The sequence below is a fragment of the Lithobates pipiens genome, unplaced genomic scaffold, assembly GCF_037356315.1.
Source record: "Lithobates pipiens isolate NorthernLeopardFrog02 unplaced genomic scaffold, aLitPip1_a1.2 Scaffold_13, whole genome shotgun sequence".
Taxonomy (NCBI): domain Eukaryota; kingdom Metazoa; phylum Chordata; class Amphibia; order Anura; family Ranidae; genus Lithobates; species Lithobates pipiens.
In genome coordinates this window covers 438,924,887-438,947,389 of record NW_027507718.1, presented here as the reverse complement: position 1 = coordinate 438,947,389, position 22,503 = coordinate 438,924,887, and the positions used below count along the sequence as shown (strand labels likewise).

Sequence of the window (22,503 nt, the reverse complement as noted above, 5' to 3'; positions counted from 1 at the left end):
ACTGCAGAGAGGGCTTCTGACGGTGCCGACTTCCTCGTAGTTGTTACCAGCGAAAAATTCTCAAAACGACAGGTAAAAAACATCCTCCATAGTGCAGTATTTAAAATAGATGATTTTATTAAAAAGCAACTTTAACTACTCACAAGGGGGAACGGAAAAACAGGCACACAGCTAGCAACAGATCAGTGAGCGACTTGCTCGGATGTAGGCGTCACTTCCGGTTTCCTACGCGTTACGTCACATATGGACTGGAAGTTTGGATTGGACTGTGTATGGTTTTTTGTTTTGAATTGCTTATTAATTTAATTAATTAATTATTTTTCTCTGCATTCTTTCTGCATTTGTTCTGCGTTTAGATCACAGAATTTTTTCTACGTTTATAGAACAGATTTTTTCTGCGTTTATATCACAAATATTTATTTCTTTATATATTGTATTTTTAACCTGTTATATGCACTGTATGGTTTTAAGCACATATTTGCTTGATTTTTGACACCTGAGTGATGCACAGAGACACTTTATGCAATGCACAGATGCACTTTTAATGGAATTTCATAAGCACTAATTACTGTTGTAGTTTACAAGCACTATTGCACTTTTTGCTTTACACTTCATTCGTATATTTTTTATTGACTGTGTTAGTTTATTTGGCAGTGACAATGAGTAGATCATCAGCACATTGGGCAAGTACCGTGGTCGTAGTACCGCAGGGTGCCCCCCTTCCCCAAAGCACCCACCCCCCATGTTGAGGGCATGCGACCTGGTACGGTTCAGGAGGGGAGGCGCTCGCTTGTCCCCACCCCCTTTCCTGACCAGCCAGGCTGCATGCTTGGATAAGGGTCTGGTATGGACCTTGGGGGGACCCACACGCCATTTTTTTTGGCATAGGGGGTTCCCCTTAAAATCCATACCAGGCGATGGAGTGTCAAGATTGACTTCCGTTTCTAGTCCCATTATAACACATCACGTTCAAAATGAATGGACTTTAGTCCATGTGTGAGCAAGTCCAATCATTTGGAAGCCTGTCGTAAAGTCCGGTCATGTGTGGGCAAGTCCGCTAGTTCGGAAAGTCTGTCGGAAATCCACCGGAAGTCCGTCGGGAAGTCCGTCCGACCTAGTCTGCTAGAAAGTCTGGTCGTGTGTATGCGGCATTAGTTGCATTAAACCGCTTTTGAGGTACATCAAGCTGTTTTAAGTTGGTTTTGCATTCACATTGATTTATATGGGGATGAAAATCAACTTAGATGCAAACAAAGCCCCTGTACATGAGACTTTAATGAAGTTCAACTACTAATCTTGCACTCCCCCATTCTTAAAAAAAATTGTGCTATTCCTCATGTTGCATGATCCGTATCCCTGTCTTTGGCATATTATACTCCTTCTGCACATTAGGGTACATAATTAGAAAGCCGCCAATAACAATATCTCCTAGAATAAGAATCATATTAATACTGGCCATAGACAGGTCATTATACCCCCCATAATAGCATGCAGGGAGAAATCTGCCCTCCCATGACTCCAAAGAACTGTCTATGGTAAAAGATCTTTACTACACACAGCACTCTGTTCATAATGTCAAATTCTTTATACAGTCATCATGTGCACATAAACCTAAAATCTAATTTTTGGTTGTCTATCAGGAAACTCAGTGGCCAACCTATGGTGCATGCACCACAAGCTGACAATGCTGCTGCTAGCTGAGAGGCAGTAGTTTAGCACAGTCAGTTTGCAACAGGAAGTGTTGTTACTGGCAGGATCAATGTATAGGAAACTTTGCAACCAAATACCACCCAAAAAAGCTTTATTTGTGGGGAAAAAAAGGACATCAATTTTGTTTGGGTACAGCATTGCATGACCGCGCAATTTTCAGCTACAGTAACGCAGTCGCGTATAGCAAAACATGGCCTGGTCATGAAGGTGGGTAAATCTGGAGGTCAAGTGGTTAATCCACACCATGGAGTATTTTTCAGCTTAGGAGTTTGAAGAGCTTTTGCATTCCAGATCGTGGTATATGTGGCTGCTATGCAGCAAGGCATTTAGTGATCTCCTTGTGGGATCAGTGTAGCTGGTAAGGAGCTCATTTAACCATTTGTGGTGATTCCTTTTGACAATACATTTCATGGTGGTGTACATTATCATCATTTTTTCACCACAAGAGAGGAAATGCTGATGTTTTGGAACTGAGCACTTTTTGCCCTTTAATATATATATATATAATATATTTGCACAATATTGCACAATTTTTGCACATGATATATGGATTTGATTTATATGGATTTGACAATATAAAATTTGTTTATTATATGTTTAAGGGACTTTACTGTGTTTCTTATGAGATGTATTAATTTGTATAAGGACGGCACACTTTGGAATATTGTTTTATTGTGTGTGTGTGTGTATATATACATATATATATATATATATATATATATATATATATATATATATATATATATACACAGTATATAATATATATTGTATATACAGTATAAGCAGTTCTACAGATTTGTAAACTCAAGGTGATTAGATACATATTTCTAGAGTGATATGTGCATTCATCTTTTATGATAAAAAAAAAAAGGATAAAAGACCAATTCCAATAAAAGGCAGACTTTGTGTTAAATCTGAACCGTCTTCGTCCTGTACCATTTATAAAGGTTAGTAATTAATTAATTGAAAAAGGTATTGTGATTTGTCACCACGTAACTGTAACCACTCTTAAGGGTGGTTTCACAATGCCGGCTGCAGTTTGGCTGCGGTCTGGGTGCAGTGAAATGTACCTGTGGTTTTCGTGCAGATTACTCAAGGTTCATTCCTCTTAGATCACAGTTTTGCACCAAAGACCTGCATGCTGCATCTTTGGTATGCTTTCAAAAATCACACCAAAAAAAAACAAACATGTAATCTAATTGAAGTCTATGGGAAACCACGGGTACACTGTACTGTACCTGCGCTGAGGCCAAACAGCAGCACTGCAGCATGAAACCGCCCTAAAATTGTATAAATTTGAAAACTCTGGGCATGTGTCTTGGTTTGCCATAATAAAGACAATGTTTGTTCCCATTTCAGTGCTGCATAGCGTTTTGACACATAAAACATTTCTGTTTTTATCTGCGTATTAGTGCATTGTGAGTTTCATAGAAGTCAATGGATCACATCAAAGAACATATAACATGTGCTTTGACATGTTAGCAACAGATATTCCCCATAGAACATTCCTCATCCAGCCTGCTTCTCAATCTCGTCACTCTGTATAATGTACTCCTTACTTTTCCTTCTCACAGTTGCATCCTCTCTCCTTACATTTTCTTTCCTTCACCCTTCTTCTCCACCCCGCAGCTTATATATATCACCTTCACGCCTGTCTTCACCGTATCACTGCACTCATCAGCTCCTGCTAATTTTGAACCCACATACCAATAAAACCTCCGGGACACTGAGAAGTGTCCCCCCACATAAGTCACACTCCCATATCACCTCTCTCACCCTTCTGCTTCTCCCAATGTCTGGAGATATTTCTCCAAATCCTGGACCATTTACCTTTGGCCAACATACCCAGCACCCCCTATACTCTGCCAGAAGCCGCAATCTACACAATCTAATTTCTATTCCTCTTCTGCCTAGAACCAGCCTTCCCTTTTCCTGTGCCCTTTGGAATGGAAACCCGCTCGGTTTGCAACAAACTTACCACTGTCCATCACCTATTTATCACAAACTCCTTCAATCTACTTGCAATTACGGAGACATGGCTTCAAGAATCTGACTTTCCATCTGCTGCTATCCTCTCCCATGGTGGCCTCCTGTGGACTCACTCTCCCAGGCCTAGCGGACGGAAAGGAGGTGGTGTTGGAATCCTCCTATCCCCTCAAAACAATTTTCAGGTTCTTCATCCACCCCCCCCTCTGTCCCTCTCCTCATTTAAAGCTCACTGTATTCGTCTATTTTCTCTAGTTTCCTTGAGAATTGCTGCGATCTATCCACCTCCTATCAAGCTTCCTTGACAACTTCCCTGCCTGGCTACCTTACGTTCTCTCTTCTGAAATCCCAACATTGTTGGTGACTTCAACATCCCCATTTAGCTACTTCTAAATTTCTGAACCTAACCCCTTCTTTTGACCTGAGAAAATGAGCAAACACTTCTACTCACTCTGTTGGCAACTGCCTTGACCTCATATTCTCCTACCTATGCACTCCACGCAACCTCTTCAACATTCCTTTTCCTCTCTTTGATCACCACCTTATTAGATTCACTCTCTCCTTGTCTTTCTCCTCTTTGTCTTCCAACTACCAAACAATTACCCGTAGAAACCTTTGCCATCTTAAGCCTTCTCTTCTTTTTTCTGCTACAGATTGTCTCTATGCCAAAATCTCATCCTTGTCCTGCCCCAAACTGGCCATTTCTATCTACAAAAGTTCACTGTCATCCACCCTGGATACATTGCCCCCCCTCACTATGCACAGAATCAGGCCCTGACTAGTACAACCCTGACAGACAGGCATTACCAAAAGTCTCAGAAAACAGAGTCGTGCTCTTGGGCGTCTGTGGTGTAAGACAAAGTCACAGCAAGATTTCAGCCAATATAAATCTGCCCTTTATGACTCTCATTAACACCCTCTCATGCAGTCCCCGTTAACTCTTTTCTACTCTACTTCATCCGCCATTACCTCCACCCACTAACTTATTCAATGCGATAGAATAAGATTGAGACAATTCGTCTCGAGATCTCCTCCACTCTACTGATATCTCCCTCACTTTACAGTCTTTATCCTCCTGTACAATCAAACCCAACTACTACAGAGGGTGTCAATAAACTCTTTTCTAATGCCCAGCTAACCTCCTGCCCGCTGGACCCCGTTCCTTTTCAAATACTACGGTCACCCTCTGACTCTATCCTACACTCTTTAACTCATATTTTCAACCTCTCCTTCTCTACTGGCATCTTCCCCAACCCTCTGAAACATGCACTATTCACTCCCATACCAAAAAAACTCTCCTAAAACTCACAAACGACTTACTAACAGCTAAGACCAATGGTCATTATTCCGTACTCTTACTCTTGGACCTCTCTGCCGATACAGTTGATCGCCCCCTCCTCCTCAAAAAACAAAATTTGCTTGGTATCCATGGCTGTGCTCGCCATTGGTTTGAATCTTACCTATCTCACCACACCTTCAACCCTACTTCCTCCTCTCCAACACCTCATACCGTTGCGGTCCCCCAAGGTTCTGTCCTTGGACCTCTACTATTCTCAATCTACACATCCTCCCTGGGTCAGCTGATAGCTTCCCATGGCTTCCACTACCATTTATATGCCGATGACACTCAAATCTATCTCTCTACCCCTCAGCTCACCCCCATCTGTCTTCTCACACATCACAGATTTACTAACAGACATATCAACCTGGATGTCACACCACTTCCTCAAACTGAATCTATCTAAAACCAAGCTCATAATATTTCTTCCCCAACGTGCCCCTTCCCCTGACTTCTCTGTCAAGATTAATGACAGAACTATCAGTCCGCCCCCACATGCCAGGGTAGTAGGGGGTAAACCTAGACTCTGAACTGTCCTTTCAGGCCCACATCCAATCCCTGTCCAAATCATGCCGCTTTAGCCTCCACAACATCTCTAGAATATGCCCCTTTTAACCAATGACACCACCAAGCTTATAATTCACTCCCTGGTCATCTCTCGCCTCGACTACTGCAACTCACTCCTCATTGGACCATCTTTACATACACTACCCCCCTTCAGTCCATAAATAATGCTACTGAAAGACTCATCCACCTTACCAACCGTTCAGTGTCTTCCACCCTTGTCTGCCAATGCCTGCACTGGCTTCTACTCACCCAACTAATAAAATTCAAAGTACTAACACTAACCAAGCCGCTCTCCTCGGTCCTCCCAAGACCTCCTGCTCTCTAGATCCCTTGTCACCTCCTCCCATGCTCGCCTCCAGGATTTCTCCAGAGCTTCTCCCATCCTTTGGAACTCCCCACCCCAATCTATCTGACTGTTCCCTAATCTATCCATCTTTAGATGATCCCTGAAAACCCTTCTCTTTAAAGAAGCTTATCCTGCTTCTAACTAATACACTGTTTTACATTCTCCATCAGCTCATTCCCCACAGCTATTACCTTTTGTATCAATTGACCCTCCTTCCTAGATTGTAAGCTTTAGTGAGCAGGTCCCTCTGATTCCTTTTGTACCAAATTGTAATGCAACTGTAATGTCTGCCTTCATTTTGTTAAGCGCTGCGCAAACTGTTGGCGCTATATAAATCCTGTATAATAATAATAATAATATTAACAAGCCTTTGTCAATGGCTAACACTCACCTCCCCTAAATTTTGAATGGAAAAAATGCATTGATAACATGTGTCAACATGCATCAAAATGCATGTCAGGGCACATAGGAAATGCACATTGACACATGACAATACACCAAAATAATGCTACTAAAAATGCACCTCTACATGCAGGGGGGTAATACGTACTGAACATTCACTGTGCATTTACTTTACATACACCCAAATTTTCTGTATTCTACTTCTGTGCATTAAAGCGGAACTCCAGACAAATAGTTAACCCACCATTTATTTTAGTTGTGATTCCTTATAAAAATAATCTACTTTTACATGCAACCAGCATTAGTTGGAGAGGAAAAGGCAAAACTAAGACCAAATTGGGCTCTGCTGCAGGAACATGTGCTGACAGGATGCCATACTTACAGGAGCATAGAACAAAGTGAGCAGAGTGTTTCAGCTTCTTCATTGTCCAATCAGCAGGTTGGGAGGGTGGGGTGACACCATTGTATTTCTGAAAGTGGACCTATAATCAAATTTACTTTTTCATGTTAGGGCCACACATGTAAGGTGTCTATTATTTCAGAGATCACAGAACTCCCCTGATACTAACTGCATCTGTTTTTTTTTCTCCAGAACAACAGAGCCACCTTTTTTTTACAGTCATTATCCAGGTTCTTCATCTACTTTCCAGACTGACAGGTCCACTTTCTAAATGAAAAAGTGGCACCTCCCTACTGGCTGTGCTGCCTGGCAGAAGTATATTGATCACAAACGTGGCTGGGCAGAATAACAAATAATTTTTCAGATAACCCAGTTTGGAACATGTGTATTTTGAATGAGTATTTAGCTATTTTCCTGGAGATTAGGCTTTAATATTCACCGCAATTTCACTTGTTTGAACATTCAGAAGCATCACATTCACTGGGGTACACATGTTCATAATTTCAGAGAATCCAGCATAGCTCTGTATCTCTGAAGGGCAATGAACTTGAATGTTTGAATGTTTGACCAGTTTAAGCCAGTTCACAGATTTTTTTTATTTCAATTGTGTATTTAGTTTTTCTCCTCACCTTTCTTTAGAAAATATGAAAAATTTTAATATTGGCAATGACATTAACCCACAGTAACCGGAAGTGAAATGTGTATCCAGCTAAACATTTTTTTCTCAGTTTTGGATAGAGTGGTGAAGACTAGAACCACTGTTAAGAGTTTACTGCTATCTGGGCCTCCTATAGGGCCTGTGTAGAATTTGTTTGCTTTAAGTGGGTTTTGCATGCCTTTACAAGCCTCTGGGAAGGCAAAACCTGCATGCAGCAGTTCAGAAGGAAGCCAACTGCAGGTCAAATCCAATTCTCACTCAGTTCTGAATGATCTGAGAAGCATCTCAAACTGATGTCAAACGGATACCATCAAACCCAAAGCCTGGTAATACAGGCCCTCCCACTTCCTGTCCTACTGATAAAGTTTTAGCAAACAGGAAGTGAGGCAAACTCTCAAACAGTAAGACAGACAGCAAGAATAAAAAATAGTAGAGTAGGAAAGCTAGTACCCCGGTTACATTTTTATGTCTTCCTGTGTCACCGTTGCAGATTTTCTTTACTTTCTGTCTGGTAAAACCGTTGTCAATGGTACAGAAAATGAGGGTAAATATCCCTAATATATAACAGTGAAAACATGGCAGGGGTTCTTGTCCCTCCCTGCTCTAAAATCATATAAGAGGTTTTGGCCTGACATGCACTTTAACTGTTCACTGGGATAACCCCTGTAAATGGCTCCTGACGTTATCACTGCTTCTTGAATACAGTTGTGGACTCCCCCCCAGTTCAGACCATGAAAAAACAGTTCCAATTTAGCTTTGTATTACAAAATGATCAGCCATAACTTTATAACCACCCACCTAATTTTGAGTGGGTCACCCTTTTGCCACAAAAACATCTTTGATCTATTGGGGCATGGATGCCACTAGACCTGTGAAGATATGCTGGGTATCTGGCATCAAGCCATCAGTAACAGATCCTATTACCTCCTGTAAGTTGCAAGGTGGAGCCTCCATGGATCGGACTTGTTTTTTCCAGAACATCCCACAAATTCTTGATGGATTGAGATCTGGAGAATTTGAAGGCCAAGACAACAGCTTGAACTTGTTATTGTGTTCCTCAAACTATTCTTGAACCATTTTTGCAGTGTGGCAGGGAGCATTATCCTTCTGAAAGAGGCCATTGGCATCAGGCAATACCATTTCCATGAAGGGGTGTACTTGGTCAGCAACAATGTTTAGGTAGGTGGTACGTGTTAAGTAACAGCTACATGAATGGCAGGGCCCAATGTTTCCCAGCAGAACATTTTCCAAATCATCACACCGCCTCCACTGGCTTGCCTTCAGTCCATACTGCATCCTGGTGCCATATCTTCCCTAGGCAAGCGATGCACAGACACACACCTGGCTATCAACATGATGGAAAGAAAACGTGATTCATCAGACCAGGCCATCTTCTTCCTTTTCTGATGTTCTGATATTCAATGTAGGGGCTATTGGTAGTAGACACAGATCAGCCAGACACCCTGACTAGTTTGTGTCAACACAGCCCCATACACAACAAGCTACGGTGCCCATTTTATACTGATATCAACACTTCAGGGACAGCTTGTTTACTTGATGCCCAATACATCCCACTGACTTTCAGATGCCATTTTAATGAGATAATCATTGTTATTCACTTTACCTGTCAGTGGTCATTAAGTTATGGCTGATTGGTGTAGGTAATCCAGCCTAAATTATATGCTAGTAAATATATTGCAGAACAGAAGTGGTTAATGATGACAGTTTCTTATGGAAAAAGCACAAAGTCGGAGAGCAGCTAACATACTTTTCCAAACACTATTTGCAGTGATGTGTTTGGAATGACAACGATGCCCTGTGCCAGCTACAATGAAAGGAGCTTCAGTAAGTGTATTGTTATGGAGTGCGGTACTCACAGCAGCTGCAGGGAAGGCAGATGAGAAAACATTCGGTCCTTGATCTCAGAAAATGTCCCATTCACCAGACTCCTACAAAAGTAGATACAAACAAAAGTCACATACTGGGGGGCGCAATTCACAGGGGAAAATACAGTCAGAATTGTTTTTCATGCCAAAAGTCTAACTAGAACTTTTCTAGGCTGCTGTTCATTAAAGGAGAACTATAGTCTTGTAAAGTTTTCATACATGTGAAAGAGATGAGTTCATTCCAAAATGTTTGTAAATGAAAAAACTTGTTTCTGTGTATAGTTTATAATAATCTATCAATGTATTGATCTATCTTTCTATCTAGAAACACAGAAAATGGACGGAAGAAAAAAGACCAAGTGGTCCATCGAGTCTGCCCCATTTTTTTTATTTATACATTTTATTTTTACCTTTTTTGTCTGAGTATAGATCTGTTTTTCCCAAGCATGTTAGAATTCACTTACTGCTGACTGACTCACTACCCTTACTACTACTACTACTGGAAGTCTATTTCAAGCATCAACTATCGTTTCTGTAAAATAATACTTTCTAAGATTAGTTTTGAACTTTCCTCCAGTTAGTTTGAAGTCATGACCCCTCTGTTCTTGATCTTGGTTTCATATTGAAAATACTGCCCACCTAAATTATTTTTTTTACTCATTTAAGGAAGTATTTAAAGGTGTTAATCATGTCCCCATTTAAACTTCGTTCCTCCAGACTGTACATTATAAAGAGGAGCTCCAGTCTTTTCCCAAAAAATTTAAAGTCAACAGCTAAAAATACTGTAGCTGCTGACTTTAAATATAAGGACACTTACCTGTCCAGGAAAACAGTTATGTCCTCATCTGAGCCAATTCTTCAATCGGCTTTGGGTGCAGGCACTGGCATCTTAGGTAAGGGAAACTGGCAGTGAAACCTGGCTTTAAAGTCGGTTACCTACTGCGAATGTGAACGGTCCCGCAGTCTTTTGGGACCTGTGATGTGTCCTAGAAGGCTGAAAGCGGAAGGAGGAGAGGGGCCAACATTCAACACAGATTACCACAGCGATCTGCCCAGAAGTGGGAGTGGGTACCTGTCAAAAGCATGTAGCCGCTCACCCTTCCCCCCAAAAAAGTGCCAAATGTGGCAGAGGAGGGAGGAGGATGCAAAAAAGCATAACTTCCCTTTTGGGTGAAGTTCTGCTTTAAGTTCCTGAAGTCTCTCTTAATATATTTTTTATCCCTTATGCCGCTTACACACGAGAGGACTTATGTCCGACAGACCTCCAAAGGAGTTCCGCCGGAGTTCCGACGGAGTTCTGGCGGAGTTCTGGCGGACTTTTCGACCGAACGGACTTGGACACACACCATCACACCAAACTCCGACGGAGTCGAACGTGATGACGTACGACTGGATTCGAATAAGGAAGTTCATAGCCAGTAGCCAATAGCTGCCCTAGCGTCGGTTTTAGTCCGTCGGAGTAGCATACACACGAGCGGATTTTTCGAAGGGGACCGGGTCCGGCGGAGTTCCGTCGGGAAAATTTGAAGCATGCTTCATTTCTAAAGTCCGTCAGACTTTGGCGAATCAAAAGTCCGTTGCAGCCCACACACGATCGAATAGTCTGACGGACTCAGTCCGTCGGAGTTTGGATGTTGAAAAGTCCGCTCGTGTGTACGGGGCATTAGACCTTTGACCATTTTTGTTACCTATCTCTGGACTTGTTCTAACTTATCAATATTTTTTGTGAGGTCTCCAGAACTGGACACAGTATTCTAAATGAGGTCTCACTAAATATCTACCTGTATATAGGGGAATCAGAACCTCCTTTCTCCTGCTGGTGACCACTCTAGTGGAGCATCCTAGAATTCTATTTGCTTTGCCCACTACCTGACCACATTATTTGCTCATTTTGCAATCACCTGAAATAAGAACCCTCAAATCTTTCTCCGCTGTAGTTCTGTACAGGGCCATTATGGGCCTCTGGGCAAAGTAATACACTGGGCCCCCTACAAGCCTTCCCCAATTTTGGTGGCAATTTTGGGGTAATTATAAGGTATATTCACACCAGATGTGGTAGGGGTGTTGAGTGGCTTTTCCAGCACAGTCCTACTGCATGAAAAGAAAAACTGCCTTGTCTGTGGTATGTCCAGTTCACACCACTGCGTTGTTCACAGCACTGAGGTCAATTGAATTTTATATAATGTCAGTGTGACATTTCAATAAAGTTTGTAAAAATAAAAATCACAGCATGTTGTAAGGCAGCAGCTGGGGGTGAATAAACCCTGACAAGGCAGCACCTAGGGGTATACACATGCTGGAGTCACAAATCTTTGCTTCGTGGGTGCGGCAAGAATTATATCAACAGTTGCACTACCGCTCACCAAACGCACCCAAATCAAATAAATGGGTCTGTGCTAAAACCTTCCTACAACCACATGTAATACACGTGGTTGTGGTGGGGGTTATGCAGCAGTTAGAGGGTTAAAACAGGTGGTGAGGAGGTGACATAGTACCTTTTCACTGCCTGTCAAGCGCCTCTAAAAAGCAATCCATGTGAAGATTGCTTTTCAGAGGAGTGGCAGTCTTTTACAGTAAGAGACTCAGAGCAGTAGAGGAGAAGGACATATGCAAGCATTTGTCAAGTTGAGGGGGGTGTTTGGACAGTGGATTCACTGATTTTGCAGTCTCTAGTGTCCTCCAATTGAAGATTTCACCTGCTGCAGCTGCACACATACCTATCTAGCACCATGCCATGTGTGTGTGTGTGTGTGTGTGTGTGTGCACATCATGGGGTGGGGATGCTAGGGTGGGAAAAGTAGGGATTGGTCACTTTACAAGGGGTCTTCAGCACCCTGAGGGCCTATGCTGTTCACTCTGAATCCTGCGCCATCCAAAATCTCACTCACAGGAGTTGTGTGAGTAAGATATTGGGTGACCCTGCAGGATCGGCACAGGCAGCTACAAAGGCAGCATAGTTCACTGTGCACCCAACCCGCACCCAGCCACGGAGTCCTGGTTGAGTGGCGGGCAGACCGTGTAGGCGGAACCGCCGACATTTAGCAGAGCTGATGGGCAGAAGTAGAACAGAAGGCACGGCTGGTCTAAAACATTAGTGATATAGTGAAGAAATTCAGCCCGATTATTCTGACATGATATGCCCTCAGTAAAGCCATGTTGCTTTAGGTCCAGCAAGCTGTGCGTTTTAAGTGATCATTGATCATTCCTTTAGGAGTGATTCCATTAACTTGACTACAACTGATGTTAAGCTCACTGGCCTGTAATTGCCAGCTTCCACCTGGCTACCCTTCTTGTGGATGGTGCAATATTAGCTGTCCGCCAGTCATGGGGAACTTCTCCTGTTAGAAGAGATTGATTAAACATTTCTGTTAATGGTTCAACAACTATACCTACAACTCTGGGATGAATACATCAGGGCTCATTGCTTTAGTAACCCTTTCACGCCGGCATAATACATATGTACTCATTGCTGCGAAGGCTAGTTATAGATGTGGGCAATAGCCATTTGTTTGTACTGTTGAAATGCTGGTGGGGGGACGCACTGAACACCTTTGCTGCCATTATGCTATATGTTGGGTGTCCAGTGCGCCCTGTGCCTTTAAGGAGGGTTGGGCTCCCTCCAGGTTTACCTGTCCTCTATCTATCCATTATAATACGTGTGGTTCAACTGTGGAGGCTCTCAAAAATGTTTAGCGTTAGGACTGCAGATAATACTGGGGTGCTGTGGAGTAGCTTATAGCCCCCCCCAGCAAACAATTTAGAAACCAACAAATATTGTAGCTGCTGACTTTTAATATTAGGACATTTACATGTCCAGAGATCACACAATGTCGAAACCCCACTAGATTTTTCACTTGGCTCTTAGGTGCTGCTGCTGCCATTTCTATTAAGGAAGACCGGCAGTGAAACCTTGCCGCTTCACCGCCTGTTCCCTGCTGCGAAAGCACGAAGTGTGCTGCACTTTCTAAGTGGCCCGGTAGTGGGGGAAGAACAAGGGGTACCTGCTCCCCATCCAAAAGGGCAAAACATGGCAGCGGAGGGGGGGAGGAAGCAAAAAAGCGGACCTTCCTCTTTTGGAAGGAACTCCACTTTAACACAAGCTATATGCGTGACAGCATGGCGATGGACCTGACCTTCCACCTAGATGCATACAGCCAGCGTCCCTTGCTGGTGCTGGAAGCACACTTGCTCTGCACACCCAGCATAATGACTGCACTGTCACTGACACCTGTTTATGATCAGGAGTAAGTGGGGCAGGCTCCCAATCCTGTGCTAAGAAAATAAAAACAGTAATCCTATAACTGGGAAATCCATGTAGTGCCCTTCCACTGGCTGTAAAGAGTTAAAGGTCAGATTTGCTACAGCAGATGCTGTAAATGGTACTACTGTATTATCATTAAAACACGTGGTGACAGCTACCATTTGTGTGCACAAGGGGTTAACGGTGGCGTTAACCTGCCCCATTGATGACCACTCAGTCTGCTGGCGTTTAGATTGATAGAGTGTATTATCATCACAGCCCCTAGGAGCCTTGCGCCACAGCCTATGTTGGCTATGCAACAATACAACCCTATTTATATAGACAAAGTAATACCAATTTTAGAGATTCATGCGATCACATCAGGCACACCACTGTGAATACGTATCTGCGGTTTCCAGGAACACTGTGAAGGGCTCCGGTTCTCTGCAGCTTCTGTTCAACTTTCTTCATAAGTTTCAGGGATTTAAAAACTGCTGAATTTCAGCTGCTAATTTCTTAGCAATGCTTGTATTGATTTCCAAAAAAACTAAAGACAATTTCTGCAGTGTCTTAGTCTTGTGTACAACACTGATTCTGCATGAAATATGACGGATTCATGTTTAAAGAGAATTGCAATAAAGTGTTTCATGTCTGTGCATTTGGGGAATGTCAGTAGTACAGTTATGATTCACCTTCATCCCCTGGGTCCGACAAGTTAGAAATATAAACATCCAGCACCAATTTTCTATCAGGTTTTTAACAGTTTCCCCTCTAAGTACATCCCAGGGACAGTGGAAAAAGCGTCCTTCCACTCATTTGTCAGCATTATGTGAAAGCCAGTGATAAGATTCACAGACATGTACCCAATCCTGGGCATAATTTAAGATACTTGACATTTATGTAACTTTGCTGGGAAGCTAACTTTTTTCAGAGTAGGCAACAGAATGGCAGTTGTCTTCTCCCCTGTCAGATCCCTGTACAGTACAGATAATTAGCTGTATGCTGGAAAATATGTAATTTAGGATTAAAGAACTGATCTTTAGGTTAAAGTGTTTTTATAGCTACCAGTCAAACTGCAAATATCATCTACCTAAAGCGTGTTATGAAGCTAAATATTTTATTTTTAAATAATTGAAAAAATATATTTACCGTAATTAATATTTTAACCAGAATCTCTTATATAGACACAGCTAACACATTAAATACAGGGCAATATTTTTATCGGAATATGAAAGAATAGAATACAGATGCAACATCCCCACGCAACATCCCCACGCAGGGGACAACAGCAGTAGGCTCAAGAAAAAACAATGTGTTTAGCTACACCTATGGGGTGTGTTTTATCCTTTTTTTTAATTTAAAGAACAAACTGTTGATCAACAGGGACCCTCCAGCCAAGGCCCAGGGGTCAACACAGGAAAGAAAGACAATGGAAGAAGAGAAATGAAAGAGACAGGAGGAGAAAGTTCCCCCAGGATGGGAGATGGATGGGGTCAATTAAACTATCCCAAGCAGGTCGGATGCAGAGTAGGGAGAGCGTAAGACCACCAAGGAGCCCACACTTTGAGAAATTGATTTTAAAGTCATGGAGGACACATGGAGGACACTACTCATCTTTTCATTGAACATGTCATTGTGCTCTTCACCTCCGCAAACGAGACAGCCATTTGTTTCCAAGCCCTGGCTATTGCGTATTTAGCGGCAATTAATAGATAGGTGGCCAGCTTCTGTTGTTAGGAGAAGAGGCCCAGGATCAGCAGTGGAGCAGTGCTAGCTTTGCGTCTTTGCTAATAGGTATATAAAAGAGGGTAAACAAGCACATGAAATACCTTTTTAAATTGCTACCAAAGCTAGAAAGTTTAAAAGGAACTGTAATTAGCAGGAATGAAGTCTTAAAGGGGTTGTAAAGGTAAATTTTTTATTTTCTACATAGGTTCCTTTAAGCTAGTGCATTGTTGGTTCACTTATCTTTTCCTTCGATTTCCCTTCTAAATGTTTTTTTTTCTTTGTTTTCTTTGTCTGAATTTCTCACTTCCTGTTCCTCCTCAGTAAGCTGTTCAGTAAGCTGTTCTGGCTGACTAACCACCAGCTCGGATGATGGTGAGAAGCTTATTGAGGAGAAACAGGAAGTGAGATATTCAGACAAAGCAAAAAAACATTTAGAAGGGAAATCAAAGGAAAAGGTAATTGAACCAACAATGCACTAGCTTAAAGGAACCTATGTAGAAAATAAAAAAATTACCTTTACAACCCCTTTAAGCTTTCTATTAGCCCTTGTACACACGGTCGGACATTCCGACAACAAAATCCGTCAGATTTTGTCCGACGGATTTTGTCTGAAACTGGTGTTGCATACACACAAAGTTGTCGGAAAATCTGATCGTTCGTAACGTGATGACGTAATTTAGTTACAACGGGACTACATTTAGGCTAGTAGCCAATAGCTTTGGTCTAGGAATTTGATCTGAGCATGCGTGGCACTTTGTCCGATCGGAATTCTCTACAAACGATCGGACAAAGTCCGATCGAATCATGTTGTCGGAAAATTTTATAGCCCAGCTCTAAAACGTTGTCAGTCGGATATTCCGACGGAAACAGTCTAATGGAGCCCACACATGGTCGGATTATCCGACAACACGGTCCGATCGGACATTTTCCGACGGAATGTCTGACCGTGTGTACAAGGGCTCAGTGTGTGGTGTCACTGCTGGAACATGCTGGAAAACCTTTGTGGATCAGCGGCTGAAGCCAATCAGCTGACACCAGTGATCAGTATATTCTGACAGAAGTGGGTGCAATGGGGCAATTGGACAGCAGACACTGTGTGCATAAGGGTAAAATACACTGAATGGGCTCATTTTCTTTTAACAATTCCCCTTTTAGGTCATGCCCACTCTTCAATTTAATGTGGCCATGTACTGTATACTGTTTGCTGCTGACACCAATTGCAAGGGAAAACTACGCTGGTGGCACCAATGTAATGGGGGCAACATACTGACCACCAGTGTAAGGGAGAATCTTCACTGATGACCACCAATGTAAGGGGCACTACACTGACCATTCTGCGTAGTGCACACCCCAAACACACCCCAGACATGTACTCTATATACTATGTTTTTCTGGCATGCATTGAAACTAAAGAAGTGGCTTGGTAAGCTATGAAACATCTTAAACTTTACTGAACATGTTCAGTTCAATGTGACTAACTACTATGGGCTTCTTTAGTGAAGTTCTTTAAAGCCCAACTCCAGGGGAAAAAAAGTTTTCCCATGCAATGGGGCTGAGCCTGCATTGCATGAGTTAACTGCTCGTTTTTATCTAGAGAGGAGAAGAAAGGAGATTTACTCATCTAATCCTCAGATCCTCCCAGCACAAGACTGGTCTGGCACCCCCCCTCTCTAGCTGTCTTGAATAGTGGTCTGTTCCTAAAGTCATCAAGACCGGAGCAGGCTCCATAGACCAGGAACAGTCCACACTTGACCGTGGGGGAGCACCGGTGGAACGAAGGTTCGCGTGGGTATAAGCTTTCTCCTCACCCCTAGACAAAATGAGCAATTGACCCATGGGCTTGAAGGTTAGCTCAGACAAAGTGATTGCTCTCTGTCTATATTCTATGTGTGAAAATGCATATATTGAATGTGTTTCATTTTTTAACAATGATCCATGATTGTGCTGAGGTTGTGTGTTTTTGAGATGCTTGCCAGTATTAAGGGGTGAAATCCAGGGAAAATTCAAAACTGCCCTTGCAGTGGTACTCCTCTCATACTGGAAAGGTTAAATGCTCATTTTTGTCTAGGGTACTAATAAAAAGCATTTGAACTTACCTTACTCTTTGCTCCCGCAGACTCCCTCCTCTCCATGTTACTGGTCCCCCAAAGCGGCTTCCTTTTAGAACTTCATCTACTGGTCTACTCTGATGTAGCCGAGTACAATGCAGGACCAGCAGTCCTGCATTATAAGAGAGGATGCCCACCTACAGCTCGGAGTGTCAAAGGGGAGAGGAAAGCCCTGGTTGCCAGAGGAGCCAGGGCTAAGGTAAGTTAAAAGAGAAGTATGGGAATGTTTTTATTTTAGAATCATACTTACCAAGGTGGATGCAACATTGGTCCGAGGCTGCATCTGTCCCCTGCCAGCTCTAAGGCTGAGAACTGAGCGATCAAACACTGATGATCGTTCAGGTCTCTAAGCTCCCTGAGCAGAGAGCTAGTGACTGTCAGTCAATGCTGTCTGCTCTGCCCCTCCAGCGCTCACTGGAGTGCTGAGCTGTGGAGGGGGCATCAAAGGAAGAAGAGGTATCCACACATCCAAAGTTAAAAGCAGTTCCTTTATTGAATATGTGTTAAAAGGTACTTTGAGACATACACATAGCTCGCAGCCAATCAGTAGATGCATTTCACACTCCTGTGACTACTCATTAAGCCCTAGAGCAAGCAGTTCAGGCATGTGGGTGGATCCCGACCAAATGGACGCAATCTTTCCCCAGCCTGGACCCGCTCTGTGACGTTTGATGACAGTGGGTTTCAGCCCGCTGTCTGCTGAAAACGGGTCACAGGAGTGCAGAACGAACTGCACTCCTGTGATCCACAGAAGTACAGCCAAATGAGCTTTGTATGTACTGTACTTCTTCTTTAAGCTGCTTTTTAATGGTACCCTAATCAAAAATGAACAATAAAACCTTGCCCTAAATCTGAAGACTGTGGCTCTGCATTCAAAGAATAGACTCATGATACATTTAACTATACTTGTTTGGGACATCACTTTTCATTGTGATGTAGCCACACGCACCATTCGCACCTAAAGGCGCTACAACACTGTTTGTCGCACCTCCCCATAAAAATGATCACCAGCTGCCACTGGAGAGGGGAGCATGATTGCCAAAATGAAACAAGTAAAGCTGGACATAAAGGGCTGATGGGTCTGTCTGAAACTAGCTCTAGCTCACCTGATCTGTTCCTATTGGTTTGGTTAACCTTGAGATTCAGCCTTTGAGGAACCACTTTTACCATACTGGAGGGATATCTGGTGGTCTCAAGTGTCAGCATACCATTCATTGTCTGTGTACTAGCAGAACTGAGTCCATAACCACTAAACCTCCCCTATAACTAAAATGTATATGGGCATCTTAAAGTGAACCTGTGCTGTAAAAAAAAACAAAAAAAACACCAAAGTAAAATAATTCAAATAGCAGGCAAAAGTACTAACATTTATGCAAAACTGCATTTTAGGAAGTTGTTCTAGGAACATACACTATATTGTCAAAAGTATTGGGATGCCTGCCTTTACATGCACATGAACTTTAATGGCATCCCAGTCTTAGTCCGTAGGGATCAATATTGATTTGGCTCACCCTTTGCAGCTTCAATTCTTCTGGAAAGGCTGTCCACAAGGTTTAGGAGTGTGTCTATGGGAATGTTTGACCATTCTTTCAGAAGCGCATTTGTGAGGTCAGACACTGATGTTGGACAAGAAGGCCTGGCTCGCAGTCTCTATATCAAGCCAAACGTGTTCTATCGGGTTGAGGTCAGGACTCTGCATGCCAGTTAAATCCCTCCACCCCAAAATTGCTCATCCATGTCTATATGGACTTTGCTTTGTGCACTGGTCCAAATCATTTGGTGGAGGGGGGATTATGGTGTGGGGTTGTTTTTCAGGGGTTGGGCTTGGCCCCTTAGTTCCAGTGAAGGGAACTCTTAAGGCGTCAGCATACCAAGACATTTTGGACAATTTCATGCTCCAAACTGGGAACACTTTGGGGATGGCTCCCTGTTCCAACATGACTGCGCACCAGTGCATAAACCAAGGTCTATAAAGACATGGGTGAGCAAGTTTGAGGTGGAGAAACTTGACTGGCCTGCAAAGAGTCCTGACCTCAACCGATAGAACACTTTGAATTAAAGTGTAGACTGCGGGCCAGGCCTTCTCGTCTGCATCATTGCCCGACCTCACAAATATGCTTGCGCTTCTGGAAGAATGGTCGAACCTTGTGGTCAGACTTCCCAGAAAAGTTGAAGCTGTTATAGTTGCAAAGGGGGGCCAACTAAATATTGAACCCTATGGACTAAGACTGGGATGCCATTAAAGTTCATGTTTGTGTAAAGCAACATTTTTTTAACAAGGAGGAAAAAACTATGCTTTAGGACTGAATCATAATCTACATTAAAGGGATTGTAAAGGTTTTTTTTTTTTATAACAAACATGTCATACTTATCTCCCCTGTGCAAGGGTTTTGCACAGAGCAGTCCCCATCCTCCTTTTCTGGGGTCCCTCAGTGGCACTCCTGGCTCCTCCCCTTCTCGAGTGCCCCCACGGAGAGCCGCACTCCATGGGGGCACTGCCGAGTCCTGCTGCTGCGTCCATTGACACAGACAGCAGGACTTGACCCCTCCACTGGGCTCCCGTGTCAATAGGTTTGCTTGACAGCGGCGGGAGCCAATGGCTCCTGCTACTATCAATCTATCCAATGAGGACCTGAGACAGCAGCTTGAGCTGCTGTGCTCATCCCCGCCACTGGAACGATCGAGTTCAAGTAAGTAAAAGGGAGGCTCTGGGGGGGCTGCACTACAGAAGGTTTTTCACCTTAATGCATATAATTCATTAAGGTGAAAAACCTTGAGGGTTTACAACCCCTCTAAACAGTCAGTTGAGTCCTAAAAATTCACTTTCATAGATGTTGGCAGGATGAATCACCCTACATCTTGTTCCATTTTTTGGGGCTCTGAGATTTCCTGCAATTGACTTCTCAGGACTACCTACCTGCCACTGCTGTTATAGAGAGTATCACTCCAGTTTTAGTTTATACTATAGAGAATGATACAGAAATAGCGAGGCTCCCACTACTGCAGAATAAAAGACGAAACCCCAAGGCTTTGGAACAGAACCAGGAACTATAATGGGTAGATCATAATGCTGAACTGTTCTGCCAGACATAAGAATCCAGTGGGTGATTCAGCACACTAGAAAATGATATATCTTGATATATCAGTTTTGGGTGGACTGACTCCTAAAGGGCCAGTCCATTCCAAACTGTTATTTAAGGTAGAACTCTGGGCTAAAACATTCTAATCTTGAAATTGCTCATACTCTCCCTTCTAACACATATACAAACTACCCTATAGAAGAAAGATGCCTAGACTTACCTATTTTCAGGGTGCTCATGTCCAGTCACGTGATTAGCTCTTCTCTCCCACTAGCAGTGGCTTCAGGGAAGTGGAGAGAGCCCTGATAATGGATGGCTCATTGTAGGTCTATAGGTGACGTCACCGCTTAGGCATTCCAGCCATCATAAGAGTGCTCTCCCCTCTTCCCTGTAGCCGGCACAGGAAGACATGGAGGAGATCATGTGTGTGACTGGACTGATATACCCAGAGAATAGGTAAGTATACACATTTTACTTATATGGGGTAGTTAGTATAGGTGTTAGAAACAGGGTGGGAGCAGTGTTAAGGTTAGATAGTTTTAACCTGGAGTTTTACTTTAAGTTTTTTAGAGATTTTGGAAAAAAGTATATCTTTAAAACTCTATAAATTACATCTCCTGGCTTTGCACATGAGGGGACATTATGAGGGTTGTTCCCACTCTATTTAGTTTATAATCTGGAGGATGCAAACGGGAGTCACAGAGATGGACAGGAACACACAATGCTCATAGGGAGACAGGAATAGGGCCAGCAACTGGCCGGCGGGGTTCGCCGTTGGAACATCCCAGACATACAAGAATCTAATAGCTGTCTCAATTCTCCAGGCTCTGCCTATAACGAAAATGTAACTTTTGGGTGGACTGATCCTTTCGATTTGAAATACAAGGCCAAATAAAATGTTTCTTTTACAGGGACTTGTGTCAGTACCATATTGTGTGATGTCACAGCACTTGGGTTACTAGAATTACGAGTCCAGCAAGTTGGAATCCCCCCCCCCCCCTCCATCCACACTGCATCGTTGGCCAGCACACAGAACTATTTCAGGCTATGGCCAGTGGAAATAACCAGTCTCTGGAGCACAATTATTTTATATTTAATTGCATGCTGCGTGAGCAAGCGCTGATAGAACTGCATTAATAAACAACTGCAACAGAGTTTACAGCATCAGTGGTCCACATAAGACACACCTATATTTACGCTACATGTTTTCATGTCCCCCTTGTCAATCTAGCGCATTCAGCACCCACATGCACATCAACTCTTTGGTCATCCTAATAAAAAGGCATATAAAAATATATTGCAGCAGTATACTAAAAAAGTTGGCAGACTAGTCTTCATTTTTAAAGAGAGAGATAAACATCTCCCTGCATGCATCCTGGTCAATTAGTAGCCATTAAATTGAATTGCGCCCTTAATATTTTCCCCGTCCAGCTGTGCAGTGAACACTTCTAAAGAGAGCTTCTGCAGCTGGACAGGACACAGCATCCCTCGCTCATGCATCTTGTGCAACCGGCGTTCCACTTACAAGGAGCTGATGTCGCTGGGAATGGTCCTGGGGATCCAGGAAGAGCCGACACATATGACTGATTCCTTGGTGCAGCTGCATGTGGACGGACATCTGGTAGATTTCTTCAGTTGAGCAGTGTGGTGCATACAGCCCAGCAACATAAAGAATAGCAGGGGTTCCTTCATGAGTGCCATTCTCATCCTGACCCCCCTGTCTGAGAGAATGTGTATGCACTGTGTAATAGTGAGTGCTGGGAGGACAGAGACTCGGGAAGGAGCTGGCTGGCAGGCATTCCTTATCCTGACTGCACCATACTACACTGCACTTGTCTCCTGACATCAGCATTTCAGCCGCAGCCTCTTTTTTTTTCCTTCTTCCCTCCAATGAATAATTTATTAAACTCTCCATTCGGGTGAGTTTAAAAATAATCCCCAAGTAGCAAAGGTTCCTACTGTGTTTCAGCATGCTCTATCCTACTTGAACATGAGGAGGGCAGCTCAGAGGATGACCTTGCAAAGGCTGGAAAAAGATGTATGTTTGGAACAA

The 22,503-nt window shown here is 43.1% G+C and overlaps 1 protein-coding gene across 2 annotated transcripts in view; it reads right to left on the bottom strand.

Moving 5' to 3' along the window:
* The window catches only part of LGI2 (leucine rich repeat LGI family member 2), a 94,248-nt gene extending 71,966 nt beyond the window's left edge, over positions 1-22,282 (bottom strand). For both annotated transcript variants that reach the window (XM_077477690.1, XM_077477691.1), the window contains exons 1-2: positions 21,976-22,282; positions 9,286-9,357 (exon numbers count right to left, since the gene is read on the bottom strand). In XM_077477690.1, the coding sequence (XP_077333816.1) occupies positions 9,286-9,357; positions 21,976-22,157 (254 nt within the window). In that variant the 5' untranslated portion in view covers positions 22,158-22,282. The remainder of the gene's footprint in view (positions 1-9,285; positions 9,358-21,975) is intronic.
* Between the last annotated feature and the right edge of the window lie 221 nt (positions 22,283-22,503).